Consider the following 23,039-nt stretch of genomic DNA (forward strand, 5'->3'; position numbering starts at 1 on the left):
TATAGATAGATAGATAGATAGATAGATAGATAGATGGATGGATGGATGGATGGATGGATGGATGGATGGATAGATGGATGGATAGATAGGGACATAATTAGATAGATAGGTAGATAGGTAGGGAGGGAGGGAGGGAGGGAGGTAGATAGATAGGAAGGTAGGTAGGTAGGTAATTAGATAGATAGATAGATAGATAGATAGATAGATAGATAGATAGATAGATAGATAGATAGGAAGGAAGGAAAAATGTGTCTTCTGTCTACAGTACCTTGTGATTGCACTCTTGTCTTGATTACTTCTGCAGGTAATTGACTATGCCACGCTTGTTCAGCCACGTTTTGACAGTGCCCGTGAAAAGCTAATTAAAGACACCATAAGCGAGGCCACCAACACGGCCATCAAACTCGTGAAAGAGAGGCTCCTGAATGACTTGCGAGTCAAAAAGCAAGGTGAAGCATTTTTCCGCCACAAACCGTGTCTCTCAGTGAATGACTAAGCCTGGCTAAGCCTGGCTAAGGCGGAAGTCGGGTTGGGGGCTTCGGTATATCCATTTCAGTATCTTGGCCATTTGTGCATTTAGATGGAGAAACTGACTCACACCCACAAAAGTTCACTCCTATAACTCGTGCTTGTGAAAGAGGATGTTTACAGCTCTTACCTCTTCACGGGTCTCCTTGCTGACCAGAGGCCGAGAGTGTTTATGACTTTATCCTCACTGGTAGTCAAACAAGCCTTCACCTTGGATGGCTGGTCCATACCACACGCCTGCCAGCCTTGATGGAGCTCGGCTTCCTACTGGGGCTCTGGTGGGAGCTTGAGTGAGGACTCTCCACAGTTCTCTGGCTTTACTGGTGGCAGCTAAATTACTCTGACGCTAATCCAGTCAGCGCAGAGAAGACACTTGGACCCTCCTTTCCAAAACCCAGCTCCCAACAAAATTCCTCACTCCTGCCCAGGATATTTTAGGATAGACTCAAAAGTGGGCTTGGTTTTTCTCTAGGAAAATGACAGTTCTTATTTCATGATGATTTTTGTAATTCATAGATGGGTTCAGAAGAATTCATATCTCTAGTTGTTTCCATACACACACACACACACACACACACACACGTACACACACATGTACACATACACACATACATATATATGTCTGGCCTGGAGCTACGGAGAACCTTCAGTCCTCCTCCGTCCTGTTGAGCCCTTGGATTGCACTGTGAACCACCATGCCTGTCATAACAGAATAGCCTTGGCTCAGTACTGCGCCATATGGGAGCATTCTCACGCTTAAAGATCTGTATCCAAACTCTGAGACCAACTCCAATACTTTTCAACTAGATTCTGTGGCCACTGGTAAATTTCACAGAGCCTCCGGAAGCATAACACCACCTCATACAGCCTTCTGGGTATTCATTTCAATATTCTTTTCCTGATAAAACACGATCGTTATGGAAATAATAATACATAGTATTAATTCAGCATTTACTACCTGATAAAGCTATGCCGGCTACCTTGCGTATATGACCTATGTCATCCTCATAAGAGACCTACAAAATAAATCTTTAAATTTTTAAGTTTTAAAATTAGATTTTTAAATAAATCTTTGATTTCAGTAGACAAAGGAATGCAGACGAAAGAAGCATTTGTAGACCTTGCCCACAAAGACACCGGTGAATGTCTGAGGTGAATGTCTGAGGTTTATATCACTGTCTAGAGTAGAGGGCGGCAGGCGGTCTGTCATGGGTGCGGAAAGCCACTTAGTGGCCACCCCATCCTGCTACATATAACTTAAAGGCTCTCTCTCCCCTGTGTTTCTCCTTAAGAATGTTTCTTGTCTTGTCAGCATCTAGCAAGATAACCTTAAAGATTTTTACTCTTTAACCTGTTTGTTTGACCAGCCATACTACACTCCAACAACAAGTTGTGTCTGGGTTTCTAAGACACATCTTCCACAGTCATGGTAAAGGAAACTATTTAAAGTCCTATTTATCGAGCACCCTTTCTCAATATTCACAGTGTAACTAGTTTATCGTCATTCTTGTGCACTGTGAGATCTTTGTTATTAGAAGTATTTTTGCTTGTTATTTGTTGTACTTTTATTGAGCAAGAATGAATCCGCCTTCTTATGTCGCCCATCTTGTTTCTGATTAGCCTATGAGCTGTTAAAAGAATCCATCTTTCTACCCAAAGAACCTTTTGTTTTTAAGAGCCAGGACTGGGACGGCATGGCTCCCCGTGTCCATCCGGATGATCTAGAAGGAATGTATAGGTTTAGCGTATAACTTTCCAAATGCAAAAATGTGAATGTGCATCGTGCTCATGACCACTTAAAGCTGGGAGGAGGGTAGGAACTGTTAGCCCACGAGTCATTCATTTTATTCAACAAACACTTGAGTGTTTTCTTTGCAGTAGAAAAACGGTAAGATTTTCCATACTCTTGACACTTACATTTTAGTAGAGAGTGGAGAGAAAAAAGAGGGAGGGAGGAAGAGAGGGAGGGAGGGAAGGAGGGAGGAAGAGAGGGAGGGAGGGAGGGAGGGAGGAAGAGAGGGAGGGAGGGAGGAAGAGAGGGAGGGAGGGAGGAAGAGAGGGAGGGAGGAAGAGAGGGAGGGAGGGAAGAAGAGAGGGAGGGAGGGAGGAAGAGAGGGAGGGAGGGGAAAGAAGGAGAGAGCAGAGAGAGGGAGGAAAGGAGAGAAAGGAGAGAAGGAGGAAGGGAAGGAGGGAGGGGAAAGAGGAAGGAAGGAGAGAGGGGGAGAAAGGGAGGGAGGGAGGGGAGAGAGGGAGGAAAGGAAAGAAGGGAGAGAAGAAGGAAAGGAGGGAGGGAGGGAGAGGAGGAAGGAAACATGTAAGATGAGATGGTGCGCACAGCATGAGAGTGGGGTGCTGTAGCCTTGCCATAACCCCCCTTGTCAGAGTGAAGACACTAGATTGGAATTAAACCTGTCTTTCATGATTGTCACAATCTGCAGTAATTCCTCTTACACGAAATTATGAGAATAAAACATAAGTTTTGAAGCTTTTCATAAAATGTCTTCCCCACTGGAACATACAAGTAGATAGTTTCCTATCTCCTGTGAACTTAAAAAGTCTGCTAAAATTCACTGACTATTCCAAGTCTGACAATAAAATTAACCTTAACACTTCTGATTTGGGAGCGCTAACCCCTCATCTATTTAAGACGAATTGTCAAGGGAGACTAGTGAAGGTTTTTAAATCACAAACTATGTAAAATGAAACAAAGGTTAGCCACCAACAGAGACTCCCTATGTCCACACCAGCTAATGTCCACGAATGCTTTGAATTTAACCATCCTCATTTGGCCTAAGAAAATAGGAGACACAGCCTTACAGAACAGTCAAAACTGAAACCAAGTCTGTCGGACCCAGGGGTAACCTTGTAAGGCTCTGCCAACCTCTTTGTCTTCACAACTGCCTTCCTTCAGCACAGCCATTTGTCTTTCAGAGGAGAAGACCTTGAAGGAACTGCGAATGCACTATACAAAAAAAGAGTACGAAGACTTCTCGGATTATAAAAAGACAAAAAGTTCTGAAGAGTTTCCATCCTCTGCAGACGACCCAGGTAAAAGCACACTGCCTGACCCTGTCGAGGAAGGTCCCTCCTAGCGTATGTAGTGAGCCAATACTGTGCCTTCTTTTGCCACAGAAGCTCAAGGCTCCAGGAACTTAAGCGCCTTAGAGATTGGCCCGGAAGACAAGTCAAGGTCAGAGAACACCATTTCCGGGGACACTGATAAAGATGGTAAGGAAATACACTGCCAAGAAAACCTCTGTGGACCTTAGTCCGTTTGTTTTCTATTTGGCCGTCCTATGGGAGCTCAAAACTCAAACACAAAAGTAGAAAACCATCAGGAGGGGGAAAAAGACAGGTTCACTCTTGAAGATTTCCACAAAGCAGCTACAGCACAGAGTAGATTCACCAAAGTGCAGAAGAGACAGAGAAACCGAGGAGTTACACGCAAGCAGAACCCCAAGATTAATGTCACACAATCATTTTCATATGACCACACATTCCTTCTTGAAACCACTCTACTCGCTCTGATATATTCTGGACCCCGAGTGTCATAAACCCACAATTGCAGTTGTAAAATGTCAGCACCATTGACTGTGTTCTCACACCTTATACATTGTTGTGTTCGAATGCTAAACTCCTGACAGCCTATACTAGCACACAATGTAACAGTATGCAACTATGTCTGTTATGTCATCCCACAGGAGCCGCCAGGTCTAGCCTCTGCCACTCTTGAATAACAGTACACCAGGCATTAAATTGCTAGGAAACATTTTAACCCTGGTCCTAAAGAACTCCATGATTTGTATGACTACATTGTGGCTTAGCTATTAGATACCAGTGTGTTTTACTTTATGAATGTGTGTGTGCATACACGCATGCACGTGTGTGTGGTTACAGGCATGCAAGAGCCCACAGGAGCCAGAAGACAGTGTCAGATCCACTGGACCTGGTGTTACAGGCAGTGCCCGACACCTGTGTATACGCTGGGCCACGTCTCCAGTTCTTTATATTATAAATCTGTGTTACTTTTGTTTGCTACCCTGAATAATGTTTCAATGCCTTTTTAGTAAGAGTTTCACCTGGATATTAACATTAGCAGAAAATTGTTTTGCAGGAAAGCTATTCCAAATTGTATTTCCTCCATTAACACACAGACCTATCTCATCTTGCTCAGGGTTTTTCCTTCAGAGTTACAGGAATTTTTACTTCCGAAGCTGTTTAAGCTTTGCTCGCCGCATATTTCATTTTACTTGGGTAGTAATTTTCACTTTTCATCGATTTTCTAAATTGTTTTATCAACTGTTTTATTTCTTCAAAAACATTCCACGTTAGTCCCTGATTTTTCAGGGTCTTTTTTTTTTTCCTTTCAAAATTGAGTAGTTTGCTTGCTAAATCATCTTGCTATGTTAGGATTCACGGAGGCATCTTCCAAAATCAACTAATTGCTTTTCTATTATTAATTTACGTCCTTACTTCCAAGATTTGAACGTTTTGCTCCAGCGTTCTGGTTTTTGCGAGAGTTTTCTGTTCGGGTGATTTTGTTGCTGCCGCTGTTGCTGATATCAATAATGTGACGTACAATGTGAATCTTAACTTTGTTGCCAAGAAAACCTCTGTGGATCGTAGTTCGTTTGTTTTCTATTTGGCCGGCCTATGGGAGCTCAATTCGAACATACATGCTTTTTCTGGTTATTATTTCAAGCTAGTAAGGACTGGCTGGGCACTGTTAGAAACTCATATTTGTTGCCCTCCTACACACACACACACACACGCACACACACACATGTACACACACACACACATGTACACACACGCACACACACATGTACATGTACATACCTTTCACAACAGGCCACCCATACTTTCAGACCATCAAAGTGGCTGCTGGGAGCCCCACCTTTTACTGGTGACTTTACTCAACAATCTACAGCCCTTTCCAGAGACTGTCCCTTTCCTTTGTGGACCAAGTGTCCAACATAGAAGCAGGTACCGTGTCTACCCACAGCACAGTGCCAGTATTGACAGCCGATCTCCTTGAGGCCAATTGAGAGGCCACGGCATCTGGAATGGGAGACTGCTGCCTCAGGAAGGGCATACCTGTGTGTGTGTTTGTTTGTTCGCTCGCATGCCTTGCCTGCTTTAGTTCCACTGCCGATATATCAAACTAAAACCCTGACTTTGTTACAAGTTATTTTTTTCTGCAGACAGATATGGTTGCCCATTTGAATGTTATGGCCCTTGTCTGAATTGTGTCACAACCATGAGTCCTGAGTCCCCAAGCCTATCCTGAACTCTTCTTCCGAATCCAAGCACGTATTGTCCTGATGCTCAGCTTAAGTTCTTAGCCATGCTTCACCCCCAGATGGAAAAGAAATCAGTGGCACGTGCGCAGTTAGCAGGAAGAGGTCCCGAGACCTTCAAGAAGAGAATTAGAGCTCAGGCAAGAGGAAATTAGTATCTGGTAATTGGGTGCTCTTAAATGTGGTCTCCCAAGATTTCAGTGTCTCTTTTGGAATTTAGAAGGAAAAATATGATTTAAAAGACAAAACCACTATTGCACACAATGTACGCCCGTGTGTGTGTGTGTGTGTGTGTGTGTATGTGTGTGCGTGTATGTGTATATGTGTGTGTGAGTGTGTGTGTATGTGTGTGTGTGTGTGTGTATGTGTGTGTGTGTGAGTGTGTGTTGGGAATCAGACCCATGACCTTGCTTATTCTAGGTACAGACCCCACCCCAAGCATTGTCTTTAAGGGGTCCTAAAGCATGAACAGCTGCACACGCGTGAACACAGGAAAAATAACACAACATATTGTTCTAATGAGAAGAGCATTTGGAAAATGGATGCTCTACCATCCTCGGTGTGTGGTTACTATGGTAACCCAGGCATGATTTCTGCTCTCAGGCCATAGCAGAAAGAAGGGGGTGGGGGGGAGCAAGAAGTGAACGCTGGCTGTCATTTAGCCGAGTTCTCTTAAAGAACTGGCAGGAGGGGCTGTGGAGATGGCTCGCCGGGTAAAGAACTTGATACACAAGTGTGGGGACCAGAGTTCAGGTCTTCGGGACGCATGCATATGCCTTACGGGGTGGCTGCGGCACACAATGTTCCACTCTCAGAGGACAGAGACAGAGGCTCCCCAGTGCTGGCTGGCTAGGGCACCAGGGAGCTCAGGGCTCTACTATGATGATTCCCAACATCAACCTCTGGCCTCCACACTCATGCACACACATATCCACACATGCGTGTGCCTGTACATATGTGCCTAATGCACACACGTTAAAATGGAAAAGAAAGAGAATTCGTGGGAGTTCTCAGGAAAGTTGACCACAACAACAACAGCAAAAACTATTCTAACCCAAACCCATTTGCATGTCATTAACTCCCCAAGCCATGAGGAAAGTTGGGAAATACGTTTCTATCTGGCCACAAGAGCGACACAAAGAATGCCGTTGCTGTTAAGGGAGAGAATGGCTGTGAGGGAACAAGCTTCACCTGGCCCTTCTTCACCGCCCCTTTCCCCATGGATCCTGGCTCTTCTGTTCTGCATCTCGGGGGAAACTGTGTCTCTTTCTCCCCTGAGCACATTTTAAGGCAAAGAGGGCAGGAGGCAACTGGCCTTTGAAAGCTTTTGAGCTGAGAGCCACTGGGTTCTGGACCAGAGGTTGTAGTAACAGTTGGAGGCCTAAAGCAGCAGTGGTTCCAAAACGAGGCTGGAGATCTTGGAATCAGTAGGGTGAGGAGGGACTGCCAAGCCTCTGCCTTATGGGGGTAAGATACACAGTCAAATGGGAGAGTCGCCTGGAGGGCCCTCAGCCCTGCCAGCAAACATCAAGTCCATGCCAACTTTTCCCCCAACCAGCCCCAGCTTGCCCTGCTCAAGTTGACCTCTCTGGACTCCTGTCCTGTGAGTGGAAGTATTCATTTCATTGTAAGGCTCCTTCCCTGGATGCTTTCGTTTGTCCGTATCATTCCTGGCTGCTCGAGCCCCTCCTCTGTCTCCTTGACAGAATCCTTCCTTTACCTGACTTTCGTTCAGATGCAGGGGCTTCGTGTCACTTGTCATTTGTGCTTCTGTGAGTAATGGTCCTTCCCCCATCTTCCAGCAGGTGCTAGAGTAGCACAAAGTCAAGACGTGCCTTATCACAGATAATGGGTTAACTCGTGTGATTTTAGGCTCCCCAGAAGAGTTGATAGAAGAGGTGACTGAGAATCACCCAGAGGTGTTTGCCATGATCGAGGATACTCTGAGACATTCCAAGGAGTTGAACTTTGAGCAGCCATATGACAAACAGGCTGAAATACTGGAGGAAGTCATCAAAGAGGTGAAAATCTTATTATCATCATTTAATATTTATCATTGACTTAGAAACTAAGAACGTATTAATCTGCTCTATGTCTAATTGTGTTAAAGTCTTATTTCACTGTGGTCTTCAAATTTATATATCCTTTTGTCCAGTTAATTTCTTATATTTCTTTATTTTTGAGAATTTTATGCATGACTACAAGGAAATATGACTGTGACTGCCCCCTGGCTCACCTTCCTCCTCCCTCTGTGCCCCTACAAACACACCCTCTCCCAGACTTACGTCTTTATGACTAGTTACTGCTGCCCACGCGTGCATGGGTATGGGCTGCCCACTGGAGCATGGGATACCGGTGAGCAGGCGTCTCCTCAATAGAGAATGGTTCTTCGTCCAGAACTGTCCACTACCAGCAGCTCCAATGCTGTCCTACGTGAGCTACGCCAGCAAACAACTGCTGGTTCTTGTTGTAAGATTTGCAGTTATCGACCAAGAGTAAGCGGTGTGATTTGATAGTTCTGAAATGCTTTAGTTAACTCCTGTTGCCTCTGATTCAGTCCAGTTCATAGAAAGACAGAGTCTATGAAGCCAATGACACCAGTAGACATTCTATCCATGAGCTAAGCAGTCAGAGCCTGAGATCAATTTTGCTGCCCAGCTAGCATCCTGAGCACGTTGGTGGGGAGGGCAGAAACAAGTAATTTTCAGTCCAAATAGGAAAAAGTCTTGAATGCCATGCCCACACCAATGGTAAGCCATTACCTCTTCCTCTTGTTTGCCAAGGACAAGCTATCAAGAAGTCGGTATTATGTAACGGTCTCGGATAAGCATTCAGAGCAAGCAAGATAAATGAGGCAGCTTTGGACTCAGTGGACGTTCCTATTCCTGTGTGATTGAATTTTAAATTATTATGTGGGAAACTCTGGGTATGGAGGCTACCCCTGTAAGCCAAGCGTTCAGAAGGCTAAGGCAGGAGTATCACGCACTAGGTCAAGGCCAGCCTGATTTACATAGACAGGTCAGCACGGGACAAGCATAAGACCCTGCCTCACAAAAAGAGGTGTGTAAGAATAAAACGTTTATCACGTGAGAAGACAGTTCAGTGGGTGGCTCCCTTAAGCCCTGGCTGTACCAGATTCCCCTGGGCCCCTCAGCACTTCTGAACTCATTCACACCTCTTAACCAGCCTCTTAGATTGTTCTAGCAATCGTCTTTCCTTCAGAAGTGCCTGTTAGCAGAAGCAGTCTGGGCCTGCTCATCATACGTTAGATGCTAGGGTTAGGAAAATAGAATAAACGTGGCCCTTGCCTTTAAGGAACTTCTATACCGAAGTGGCCTGTAAGCCACTCACTGAGTCACCCTGTGGCAAATACATACCTACAGGGTGCAGGAATCCACTCACGAAAGTCAGAGCAGAGCTGTCATCTTGGCCTCGTCAGTGAGACCAACAGCCAGAGAAGCAAACACCAAGTGAGGACAAGAGTCGAGAAGCCTAGCTCTTGCTCGTGGTGAAAACGTTCTCAATTACTCTGTTTTTGGTAATTGCAAATCTCCAAGGAGAATGAGAACAACGTTCAGAGACAGAAATGTGTGTGCAGGGTTTGCACTTAGCAGCTGCAACCATGAGCTTCAGTTGTGGAACCGGAGGGCTGCCTAGATCACGGCTGCCTAGGTCACGGCTGCCTAGATCACGGCTGCCTAGGTCATGGCTGCCTAGGTCACGGCTGCCTAGATCGTGGCCACTCCCACTGAATTGTCATTCTAGCAGGAAAACCATTTTCACAAGCAGACAGAGATCTGGGGTATTGTATAGAGTGTACTCTTCATTGCTGTTTGGTTTGGTTTTTGAGACAGGGTCTTTCTACATAACTCTGGCTGCCCTAGAACTCACTCTGTAGTCCAGGCAGGCTTCAAACCCACAGAGACTCTCCTGCCTCTGCCTCCTCAGTGCTGAGTAGAAGTGCACACCCCAATCTGAGGAAGCCATTTGGGGAAGCCATTTGCCCATTTTTTATTGGGTTGTCTTTTTGGATTATTATTGTTGTTGTTTTATTTATTACTATTAATTACTATTATTTATATTACTTCAGAGCTGGTTCTGAAGTTAAGAGCACTGGCTGCTCCTCCAGTCAACCTGAGTTTGATTCCCAGCATCCCCAGGCTGGCTCACACATATCTGTAACTCCGGTTCTATGGGATCCAATGCCCTCTTCTGACCTCTGTGGTCACCTCACCACACGTTGTGCTCAGACCTTCGTGCAGGCAAAGCACCCATATACATAAAAATAATAACATAGTAATAGATGTAAATGTGTATTTCTTTATGGATTTCCCAAAGAAGAGTCCCTCCAGGATTTTACAGTTCTCTTTAGAAATGTTTTCTAACAAGCTAGGGATGGAACCTAATGGCAGAATGCTGACCTAAGGTCCTGGGTTTGGTCCTCAGTGTAGAATCAATCAATCAATCAATCAATCAATCAATCAATCAGGTCTATCTTGAATAGCCTAAGAAGAGAAAGTACATCACGTGGCCAAGCATCCTCATCTCGTAACCAGGAAGCAAACAGTATGAGGAAGGGGATGGGTGACTCTGTCCTCCTCAACTACAAGCACCCAGTGGCCTCCCGCTGGGTCTCTAACCTTAACTTTGCACCACCTCCCAATAGTGCCAAGCTGTGGACTATTCACTAGCACAGAATTAGGGAGGCAGTCTCGATCCAGCCTCTCTGTACTGCAGTAAGGACCCCAGAACAACTACAATGGAGATGCCCTCAAGAGCAAATCTCAATAGAGAGGCTGTTTAATAACCAATGCCTTCCAAAAAGTAACTCCACCTCTTAAAAAAATCTGAGGCAGGAGAATCATCTTCAGTTCCAAGACAACCAAGTCTACGACATAGTGAGTTCCAGGCCAGCCTTGACCACAAAGTGAAACTACTGTCTTTCACAAACCAGATATATATTTCATCAAAGAAGAGATGGTTAATTAAAAATATGTACATTTAGGGAGGTGGAAAGATAGCTCAGTGGTTAGGAGCACTTACTGCTCTTGCAGAAGCACCCATGTTGGGCCACTCTTTTTTTTTTTTGGTTCTTTTTTTCGGAGCTGGGGACCGAATGTTGGGCCACTCTTAACCGCCAAACTCCAGTTCCAGGACATAACTCCACCTTCTGGCCTCTGTGGACACTTGTACTCACATGCACACATCCATACAGAAACATGCATAAAGATAGTAAAAAAACAAACAAACCAGGAAACCTTTAAGAAATGTAAGTTTAAATTTTAATATAGAATAGCAACAAGACATACTTTCTCACATGCATAATTGGCCAGGTTTTTATTTAAGCAATCACTATTCCTTGTGAAGCCGTGGTGATGGAGCGTTTTCTGGTAGTGTCGGTGTGCTGGCCGGTCTTATGCCAATCTGACACAAACTAGATTTATTCGAAGGGAGGGAACCTCACCTGAGAAAAATGCCTCCATAGATGTGGCCGTAGGGCGTTTCTTAATTAGTGATTGATGGGGGAGGGCCCAGCCCATTGTGGGTGGTGCCATCCCCTGGACTAGTTGTCCTAGGTTCTATAAGAACAGAGAATGAACAAGCCATAGGAGCAAGTCACTAAGCAGCACTCCTCCATGGCCTCTGCATCAGCTCCTGCCTCCAGGTTCCTGCCCTGTTTGAGTTCCTGTCCTGACTTCCTGCAAAGATTGACAGCAATATGGAAGTGTGACCCAAAATAAACCCTTTCCTCCCCAACTAGCTTTTTGGTTATGGCGTTTCGTCGCAGCAGTAGTAACCCTAAGACAGCCGCAAAGAGTGGAAATTGGAAGAGATGCTCTTGGAAGCAATGTGGCATCTTCTGGAAATATAACCTAAGAAAATATATAGGGGGGTTGGAGAGATGGAATGGCTCAGTGTTTGAGAGCACTGGCCGTTCCTCCAGAGGTCCTGAGTTCAATTCCCGACAACCACACAGTGGCTCACAACCATCTGTAATGGGATCCAATGCCCTCTTCTGGCCTGCAGGTGTACACTCAGGCAGAGCGCTCACACAATACTTTATATAAGGATGTTATCACGGGACTGATACAGTCTAATGCATAAGCAATGTCATCCGTGTTACAATGAATTTATAAGTGACATAAATACTAACTAGGGTGGGAAAGATTTCAACAAAGTAAGACTCACATGACAAAACAAGATGAAGCCATTATATCTTAAAAAGTTGGAGTCAGGGCTGATGAGGCAGCTGGTTCCTCAGGTAAAGACACTCACCGTGCAAGCCCGGTGACTGCAGCTCCATCCCCAGAGCCCTCGGTGGAGGAGAGAACCAACTCCTGAAAGCTGTCCTCCGACTTCAAGACACACAGCGCAGCACCCCTACCCGCCCACACTCACAGACAAGAACAATAAATAACTCAACTATTTTTTTAAAAAAAATGAAAGTGAAAAACCTTTAAAGTTGAAAGGAACAGGTACTCCAATTTACATCATAACGTTTTCATTTTTATATTTTTGAAACTTAGCAACTAGTATTTTTCTTAGCAAACGTCTGTTTGTTCTTTACAGCGTCTCCTTTGTTTCCGTTTTCTCTTGTGTGAAATCTTTCAAAGTTTAACATTTTTTTTCATTTTCCAAAAGACTATTTTTAAGATTAAAAAAAAAAAATCTAAGGTTCCCAATCCGCAGCAGCCCAAGGGTTTTACCGTCCCGCTTAACCATTCCTTCTTGAGTTCTGCAGCTCCCTGAGAGCACAGAGACCTGGTTAGAGCCCTAGGGTCGCTGTCCTTGCAGGCGCCTGTTGTCCCTGACTTCCCTATTGCCCTGGAAGCTCTAACTGTGAGAGGAGGGGAGCTGAAGAGAACTCCCTTAAACGCCTGCCAGAGTTGCTTCCTCCCTTCTGCTGCCTTGAGAAACTCTCCCCCCTCACACTGGAGAGAGAGAGAGACTGACGGCACCTGAACTCCAAGCTAGAGCAGGAGCTCGCTCCCCAACAACAATCCACACACCATGGCTACACAGGCAGCCATGTTAGAGATGCAGATTAGCCATACCAGGCCTTCTGACTCCAGATGCATTCGGTGCTATGGATTGATGTAACAGCTCACTGTTACGTATAGGAAAGGCTACTGTTCCTTGTTTTTAAAACTAGAAAAACTTGATTCTTAATTGCTTCAAAATTGAGCCTCCCCTTTCTAAATTTATTTTTATTTATTTACACCTTAAAGTTAAGCCACTCTTATTTTCTTCCCAAAGTCAGACTGAGAAGGTGTTTTGCTGGAGTTCTACAAGCTAACATGATAAATCCGTGACCCGCCAACTTACCATGGTGCTGTCAATGTGCGTGTCCACAGGTAACGAAAGATAACAAGAATAGGTTCGCTGGTGCCCCGAAGTACGGAGGATGGATTGTGAAGAACTTCCCCATAATGCGGGAACTGTGGATGTCCTTGATAGAAAAAGCACTTTTACCTGATCTGGTTGTCAATCTATCAGATACAGAAAGCAACGGTCGGTAAACACTTATCATTTCAATTTAAAATAAAATGCTTATTGCTGACAGTCAGTCGGGTTAAAATAGAAAATGGAGAACTCTCCTTAGGTATAGACCCCAGTCCTACTACCACTGCAGCTATGCCTCCAGGACATAAAGAGGAGGAGACAGGCTTCTCCCATTGAGGTGTTGACCTGCGTAACACACTAAGCCTCTGAACTTTCTGGCAGACCTCACCAGTTGTTCTTTGGAGCTGGGAATTCAGTATCCCTTCTCAGTCAGTAGCCGTACCTTGTAAATGAGCCCTGTGTATGATCCTGAGGGTGGGGATGCCGGTGCTAAATTTAAATATTCGACCACTTCAACTCTCAAGAAAAAAATATGAGAGAGACGGTGGAGCGAAGGTTGGTGCAGCCAAACCGGAAAACCCGAGTTCAACACTCATTATCCATACAACAGGAGAGAACCAACTTTCCCAAGTTGTCCTCTGCCTGCCCACATGCCCATGAGTGCACACATACAAATAAATAAATGAATAAATAAATAAGTTTGAAATGAGAGCTTTCAGGGGCACTATGTCTTTTCACGCTTTTATTATCTATTACATATTAACATATGACTTTCAAAAAAGGACTTAAGACAGACTCCTAAAATTCTGAAGATTCAGAGCTGTTTGCATAAGGACTTGAAGGGGGACGTGTACGTCTGCAGCACAGACCACACGCTAGGCAACTTGAAAATAATTTTCTTTTCTCTCTATCTGTATTTCAGGAAAAATCGTGTTAACTAGATTATATTTAAGCAATAAGGCAGAGATCAATGCTAAGATTTTAGAAAGACTGAAAGAAGAATTGCAAGTCAAAAAGAGAGAGGAGGACGAAATACGGTAAGAGGAAATACGGTAAGCCGAGTTGAGAACCATGGAAAGGACAGCACATCGCAGGCCTTCGAAGATTTTACCTTTCTCTGCATGTACGTGTGTGTCACTCCAGTGTGGGCACCCACTGAGGGCAGCAGAGGGCACTGGGTCCCCTGGAGCTGGAGGCACAGGGGTGCTGGGAACCAGACTCAGGTCCCTTGCAGGAACAGCCAGCATTGTACACTGAGCCTCTTCTCCAGCCCCAGGATAGTCTGAGGAGAGCAGGTGACTTTCCTGAAGGCGGCCCACCGGTTTTTGCAAGGACTATGACGGGTCCTATGAGCTCTGGGAGGCAAGGCCCAGAGAAATGTCATCTCATGATTAATTCCTGCAGCTGATGTGCCTCTCCTGCTATTATTAAATTAATATGATAATCCCTTGGGCAGATTCTCGGCAGGTCGGTGAAGATGTATTGTCTTGTGATGATGCTATGCAGGCAGCCAGATGATTCCTAAATTCCTAAGCGAAATTCCTAAACGTACACCAGTGAGCTTGAAACCCTCCATAAGAGAAACTGCACGTAGGGCCATGTGACCTTCGTCGTGTCACAGGATATTCGCACTAGGACAGACACAGGCAAGAGACAGACTCACGATCAAAGAGTACATTCCGTTTAGGTCGTAAAGCATCATCTGATAACTAAAGGTCGTAAAAGGGAATCAACGACTTACTGCAGGTGCAAGGACAGAAGACAAAACGCTGACAGGTTTGTCTGTACGTTCCTTCAGTACTAATGAGACGCCAGGCTGTGCTAGCTTTGACACAGGAATTAAAGTCTGAAACTCTCAATTATCCAGTGGAGCTAGCGACAGGCGATGAATGTTGAGTTGGATAACTAACTAGTCTTACTGGAAACACGAATGTAAACATCTCTGTGGTTACTTCTTAGTCAGTTTATTATTTGAATTTACGGTTGCACTTCTGAACTTTTGAAAAACGATGCTTAGAATACCACGTGACCACGTATCCTGAAAAAGTCCAAGAACTAGGAACAGTGATAATAGAGGAAAGAGAGCACAGAGGACAACACAGCAGTCCCGCACAGCAGGGAGAGCAGGCTTCTTCTTACCATGAGACGGGGTCTTTCCTTAACGGCAGGTTTCCTCTTGCTGACAAGGACAGGACTTTTTCTTACCCTATAGAAAAGTAGAAGTTTTTTTTTTTTTTTTCTTTAAGTGTCTTACTCAGGGTTTCTATTCCTGCACAAAACATCATGACCAAGAAGCAAGTTGGGGAGGAAAGGGTTTATTTAGCTCACACTTCCACATTGCTGTTCATCAGGACTGGAACTCACACAGGGCAAGAAGCAGGAGCTGATGCAGAGGCCATGGAGGGATGTTACTTACTGGCTTGCTCCTCCTGGCTTGCTCAGCTTGCTCTCTTATAGAACCTAAGACCACCAGCCCAGGGACGGCACCACCCACAATGGGCTGGGTCCTCCCACCTTGATCACTAATTGAGAAAATGCCTTACAGCTGGGTCTCATGGAGGCATTTCCTCAGCTGAGGCTCCATCCTCTGTGATAACTCCAGCTTGTGTCGAGTTGACACACAAAGCCAGCCAGGACACTAAGCAGTGAAGGTTGGAACTTATTTTTCATCCACAATAAGTGAGTTCTTTCTATGCTGTCACTTGCTCACGGAGGCTTTTGCTCCATCCACCATAGATGGATGGACGAACAGACAGACAGATGGATAGATGGACAGATGGATGGAGAATGAGTGGGTGGATGGATGGATGGATGGATGGAGGATGGATGGATGGATGGGCGGATAGAGGTAGACAGATATAAATAGATATATGTAAGTATAAGTGTGTGTGTGTGTCTAAGTATGTAAATTGATGAGGCAGGTGGCTGAACCCAACTAAAGTACATGTATGCATGAACATAATGTGCATATGAATGTGCGTATGAATGTATGTGTGAATATATGTGTGCTTCTAGGAACATTGCCTGTGTAAAAGAGCTTCATTCTGCCAGGGAGACTTTCTCTAGCTGACAAGGAGTTAAATCAACCGCTGATAAAGAACAAAGGAATCTCTTTAGTTAATCCCCTGCTGTTTAACAATAGAGGATCAATCACCAGAGGCCTATGGCTTCTGGCCTCAGAAAAATTTAGAGTTAAAACAGGTAAACATCATTTAATAATAAACAACCTTTACTTTTGCAAAGCCAAGTTTTGCACTCTCTCTCTCTCTCTCTCTCTCTCTCTCTCTCTCTCTCTCTCTCACACACACACACACACACACACACACACACACACACACACACACACCCTGCTGCTTTCCAGAGAGAACCAGTGCTTGGGCATCCTACTGGCCTGGTGCCTTTCATAGCAGCTCATGGGTTGTGCTTATAAAATGTCTGTAATGAAAAAAAAAAAAAAAGTCTGTAATGTCAGAAAGATTGTCTATTACTGAGCCAAGTGCCACTGAGTTCCAAAAGAAACAGTCAGTACACGAATTTCTCCACAGCTCACATCGAGTATCCTTTACTAGACAACTGGAAAAAAACAAACACGCATAGATTCCACCCAGACACGCATGCACAAACATGCACACATGCACATTTACTTGTCCATGCACAAACACGCATGTGCACATGTAAACACATAGCACATCTATCTGTGGTTTTTAATAAGCGGAATCCACACTGAGACAATAACACAACATAAATAAAAATGTGCCATGTGGTGTAACTAAAAGAAAACCCTACCTCCCCGCCATGGGAGGAAAGAACTGATTATTTACATTTTACAGGTTTATCGTAGGCTTGTTCTGTGCTCTGAGTGTAACCGGGTGCTTTTAAAACTGGGAACAGCCATCAGAGCTAAGGCTCCAGTTCTCGTATATACTGCTACAACGTTAAAATTGTATTGTATATATAGTTGGATACTCTTGGGTTTTTTGTTTTTTGGGTTTTTTTTTGTTTTTTTCACTTACCATTTTACTGTGGATATCAGGAAGTCTGAGGGAAACATTCCAGATCCTCTGCCTTCCTCTCAACTCCCCTCAGGGACTCTTTCACTCAGTGCAACAGGTCACCTGACCGACAGCCATAGTTTAAGTTATAACATTCCATACCCTCTCAGCAAAGGTACTGGGACAAAGCTGCACACTGCATACTAAAAGGCAGCGTGGGAGACTGGCGCCAGGGGCTGTCTTCAATGCCTGCCGCTGTGAGCGTTTAATCCTCTCGGAAGAAGACTTGCCTGATTTTTTTTTTTTTTGAAACTGAATTTTGTTTGTTTTCATTTCAGAAAAGTCAAAGAGGAGGAACTGAGGCTGGAAGAAGAAAAACAAAGGATGATGGAGCTTGAGGCTAAGAAAGCAAAAGGCAGGCACTGAACAACAGCTCTCATAGGCTCACCACAGTCTCACCTCCTTACTGCTGCTTCTTGGCGGGTTACAAAGACTTCTCCCGGTTTGCCCCGGGTGCAGGAGTATGCCTGTGTCCTGAAGGCACCTTTTTGTCCCCAAAATTCTCTAATTTCCACATTAAATTAGATGCCCACTGGAATAATGGATCCACAGGACAAAGATTCCTAATCAGAAAAGGGAAACTCGGGCTGGAGAGATGGCTCAGCGGTTAAGACCACTGACTGCTCTTCCAGAGGTCCTGAGTTCAAATCCCAGCAACCACATGGTGGCTCACAACCATCTGTAGTGGGATCTGATGCCCTCTTCTGGTGTGTCCGAAGACAGCTATAATGTACCTATATAAAAACAAATAAATAAAATCTTTAAAGAAAGAAAAGAAAAGGGAAACTCCTTGCACAAGACCCACCTGTGCGCCCTCTAAGAAGAAGGCTGCCCTGCAGATGCTTTGCACATGGCTGTGGTAACTGCAAGACCCGGGACACAGGCAAACTCCTGCAATACCCGTTGTCTTCATACTTAAACTTCCACCACTTTATGAAAGAACTTTCTCTCTAAGATGAAGGTTCTCAAACTGGGGTCTACGTACTACCTTTAACTAAGCCTGGTGTCTCCTTTGCCTACACACAGAAGCAACGGGCCACAGTGGTGTTAGCTGTGCCTTGACTTGCCATCGATAATGCAGACATTTTTCAGTGTCTGATCAGATACTGCAGCCCTGGTCAACCGCTGCCCAAATCAGGAGACAGTAAGCCAGAACCACTGAGCTGAGCAACTGCTAAATGCTTCTCCATTCCTGGAAACTGCCAGGGTAACAAGTGATAGTCTGGAGAGATTTATGATTAATCAGTAGGTAACCAACATAACACATGATCAATAGTCAAATTACAAATAGGTCAAAGCTCCTAAAATGCCTTTTGACTCATTCCCAACCTGTGGGGGACACAGATGTCCCAAAGAGGTCATAGAAAAAGACAGTGTGAACTCTTTATAATTTTATAACATAAATAAACAAAATCACCAATAAAAATTTTTAAAACTTTGTAACATTATACTTATATAATGTTACAAATATTTTATAATGTACCTAATATGGATAAATATAACATAAACGAGTGTACGTAAATTGGATGGCTATGATCTTTTGTTATTGTTTTGAGTTTTTCTTTTTGAGACAGGGTTTCTCTGTGTGGCCCTGGCTGTCCTAGAACTCACTCTGCAGACCAGGGCTGGCCTTGAACTCAGAGATCCACCTGCCTCTGTCCCTACCTCTCAAGTGCTGGGACTAAAGGCATGAGCCACCACCACTCTGATGCATATGATCATTTTTAATAAGTGACACATTATTGCAAAACATTCAGGTTCCCTCATAGATCGCATCACTTCCTCACACGCTGTAGTGAGAGTCTATGGAAGCTGCCTCATGCACACGCGCATCCCCTTAAAACGAACACAGACACGACACAAGCACACCCACCGTCCGGTCTCAAACCTCGGTTTAGATCAACTCCAGGAGCCATAGCATCAGCCTCAGAACACGAGGCTGGGAAGAAAGGCAGTGGGGAAAGAAATGCAGTGGGAACTCAGAGACAACCGTGTCCATCTCATACATGTATGAGAGAGCCTGGGCAATGGGTTCGCTCACACACTGCCATCTCCCTCTGAAGAACTCCCATGTAACGTGTACAATTATACTTCCTATGTACAGCTAACACATAAGTGAATGTGCTGTATTATCACTGCAATGAGCTATAATAGACCTGTTATTACCTCTATGCTAACCATCCATCTGTATGGGGAGTTAGTCTGGTACCGCCCAACAGAGTGCGTAAGCTACATTAGTAACTTTTAGTTTCTAGTGTTTACGTATTTTACATTACGCTCTTCAAACTAAAACTTTGAAATTCATTGTCTACATTATACTTGCACAGATCTCGGTGTAGACTAGCTTCAAGGGCTGAGCAGCCACAGTTAGTGGCTACCACAGTGGATGGTATGGACCTAGCCATTTCATTTTTGAACAAACAGTGGGCTATCACTTGCCTCTTGCTGCTGGAGCATCTGGGACTGCTATAAACATTTCTTCTTTCAAGGGAATCCCTCCTCTGGTTCTCCAATAGCACTCTGGTACAAGGACTGTCCTTTACCACCCCATATTAACAGATACAATGCAGCAGTCAATTGTCTATTCTCACCCTTAAACCACACGCTGGAGGAGCACCAATCTTATTTTTCTTGTCTATTTTCCGCTCTGTCCTTCACACTCTCCAACAATCGCTTGTTGACTTTAACCGGCACTGACTGACTTCCTGTCACTCTTTGTAGTTGTTGAAGAGCCCGATAACGAAGCTGAGGAGGAGGTGGATGTGGAAGAGTCTGAGATCCATGAAGAGACGGAGGCACAAGAAATGGGTGAACTCGCCAGAGAGTCATCTATACCTGGGGGGTCTGAGTCATCCGAGGTCCCAGAAGCAGAGCATGACCCGGAAGCAGGTTAGACTTGAATGACGGTTCGTGTATGTGTGTGTGTGTGTGTGTGTGTGACAGAGAGAGAGAGAGAGAGAGAGAGAGAGAGAGAGAGAGAAAGAGAGAACTTGTGCACATGTGCATGTGGGGGGGGAGAGAATGTGTGTGCATGTGCATATGTGTATGTGTGTGCATGTGTGTGTGTGATGGAAGCTGTCTAGAAACACAAAGGGGAAAGCCTAGACAGTATGCAGTCCTGGGACTGGCACATGGTCTGAAGGACATTTTATCCAAAAACGCAAGAGTTTCTGTCATGTAATCCCATCTTAGATGCAAGCACAGGAGCGTATAAACTCATACAGAGTCAGCAGAATTCCTATAGTAAGCAGTTCTTATTTTGCACTCATACATGCTCAGCTTTTTATTTCATTTCTTCATAAAAGTGTCTTAGCCTTCCAGGGACTAAGCCACTACCTAAAGACTATACATGGACTGACCCTGGACTCTGACCTCATAGGTAGCAATGAATATCCTAGTAAGAGCACCAGTGGAAGGGGAAGCCCTGGGTCCTGCTAAGACTGAACCCCCAGTGAACTAGACTGGTGGGGGGAGGGCGGCAATGGGGGGAGGGTTGGGAGGGGAACACCCATAAGGAAGGGGAGGGGGGAGGGGGATGTTTGCCCGGATACCGGGAAAGGGAATAACACTCGAAATGTATATAAGAAATACTCAAGTTAATAAAAAAAAAAGTGTCTTAGCTGGGTGTGGTGGCACTAGCCTTTAATCCCAGAACTCGAAGAGCAGAGGAAGGCAGGTTACTGTAGGTTCCAGACCGGCCTGGTCTCCACACTGAGTTTCAGATAACCAGGACTTCATAGAATGACCTTTGCTCAAAAAGAAAGAAAGAAAAAAGGAAAGGAGGAAGGAAGGAAGGAAGGAAGGAAGGAAGGAAGGAAGGAAGGAAGGGGAAAGGCAAAAGAAAAAGCAAGAAGAATAAGTGTGCATATTTGGGGGTATATGATAATTTAGTGTATTGTACAATGATTATAACACACGTAATCAGATCTTTAATCTTTAAATAACTGTCATCTTGAACCTGAGGGGTCAGCTCACACGAAAGCTGCGGGAGAGAAGAGTGTGCTGACATTCCCTAGCGATGCATGATGTGCCTTTGGATACTCACACTTGCTTTCATTTATTATGTGTCTGTGTGTACACACACGTGTGCATGCTCACGCCCTGGCTCGTGGAGTCTGGTCTGTGAACAAACATCCTGGGAACAACCAAACCTTCTACTGGCTAAAGATTGCTCCGGACAACTTGGCTTTGGCCATTCAATTTTTTCTGCAGTTGCTGTAGTTCTCATCCATAATCAGTCTTCCAGAAGGTTCAGCTCTTTCCAGGACTTGTGATGCCCACTCTGCTCCTTGTATAGACATCTACCCAGGAAAATGGGTTCTGTCACTCAGCTTTGCTTCAGACATCTCTTTATCTTATTCATACACACACGTGCGTGCAGGCTCTCTCTCTCACACACACACACACTCAAACACACACATACACACACTCACACAAACACATACTCACACACACTCACACACTCACAGACAAACACACACTTACACCACACACTCACACACACACACATACACACACTCACTCAAACACACACACATACATACACACACTCACACACACAGACAAACACACACTCACACACACACATACACACACTCACTCAAACACACACACATACATACACACACTCACACACACTCACACACAAACACACACTCACACTCACACCTCACACTCACACACTTACACACACATACACACACTCACTGAAACACACACATACACACTCACACTCACACACATACACACACTCACACACAAACACACAATACACACACTCACTCAAACACACACACACTCAAACACACACACATACACACACACTCATACACAAACACACACTCACACCTCACACTCACACACTTACACACACTTACACACACATACACACTCAAACACACATACACACACTCACACACAAACACACTCACATACACTCACACACAAACACACACTCACACCTCACACTCACACACTTACACACACACTTACACACACACTTACACACACACTTACACACACTTACACACACATACACACACACATACACACACACACACACACACACACACACGTATATTCTTTCCCTCCAGCTGTTGTGCATCTGGCTGGCTGCTTTGGGCGGGTATGGTGTCTTTCTGCCTGTGTTCTCATCAGTGCAACATTGTATTAGTTAAGTTGCTGTTCCATTGCTCTGGGGAGACCCCATGACCAAGGCCCCACTTATATAGTTTAACCTCAAGTATGTGCCATAAACCTCAAATTGCCGTTTTTGTTTTGGAGTGAAGATTCAGTTCAGTTAGGAGTTAACAGCACAAGGTATAGCTTAACGTTAGAACAGGGATGAGTGGGAGTAGGTTTTCAAGATTTTTTATCTTATTTTTTGGATGACAATTTTTCAATAATTTATTATTTTTTATTCACTTTACATCCTGATCACACCCCCTAACCCCCTGTCCTCCAGGTCCCACCCTTACATCTTTTGGGTACATGCCCAGGAGTGGTATAGCTGGGTCTTGAGGCAGAACTATTCCCGGTTTCCTGAGAAACCACCCAAATTGCTTTCCAGAGTAGTTGTGCCAGTTTGCACTCCCACCAGTGATGGAGGAGTGTCCCCTTGCTCCACATCCTCGCCAGCATGTGCTGTCCCTTGAGTTTTTGATCTTAGCCATACTAATGGGTGGAAGACGGAATCTTGGGGTCACTTTGATTTACATTTCCCTGATGACTAAGGACGTTTAACATTTCTTTAAGTGCCTCTCTGACATTCAAGATTCTCCTGTTGAGAATTCTGTTTAGCTCTGTACCCCATTTC

General features: G+C 44.7%; 1 protein-coding gene across 10 annotated transcripts in view; it reads left to right on the forward strand.

The window, feature by feature from the left end:
- Ak9 (adenylate kinase 9) overlaps positions 1-23,039 on the forward strand; it is a 216,438-nt gene that overhangs the window by 141,005 nt on the left and 52,394 nt on the right. For all 10 annotated transcript variants that reach the window (XR_005497738.2, XM_017601822.3, XM_063279679.1 and 7 more), the window contains 8 exons: positions 305-449; positions 3,460-3,576; positions 3,661-3,756; positions 7,701-7,849; positions 13,184-13,340; positions 14,095-14,209; positions 17,503-17,579; positions 19,946-20,113. Coding sequence is in view for 9 of the 10 variants with exons in the window: in XM_017601822.3 (XP_017457311.2) it covers positions 305-449; positions 3,460-3,576; positions 3,661-3,756; positions 7,701-7,849; positions 13,184-13,340; positions 14,095-14,209; positions 17,503-17,579; positions 19,946-20,113 (1,024 nt within the window). In the remaining variant the exon portion in view is untranslated. The remainder of the gene's footprint in view (positions 1-304; positions 450-3,459; positions 3,577-3,660; positions 3,757-7,700; positions 7,850-13,183; positions 13,341-14,094; positions 14,210-17,502; positions 17,580-19,945; positions 20,114-23,039) is intronic.

This window comes from Rattus norvegicus, chromosome 20 (genome assembly GCF_036323735.1).
Source record: "Rattus norvegicus strain BN/NHsdMcwi chromosome 20, GRCr8, whole genome shotgun sequence".
Classification (NCBI taxonomy): Eukaryota; Metazoa; Chordata; class Mammalia; order Rodentia; family Muridae; genus Rattus; species Rattus norvegicus.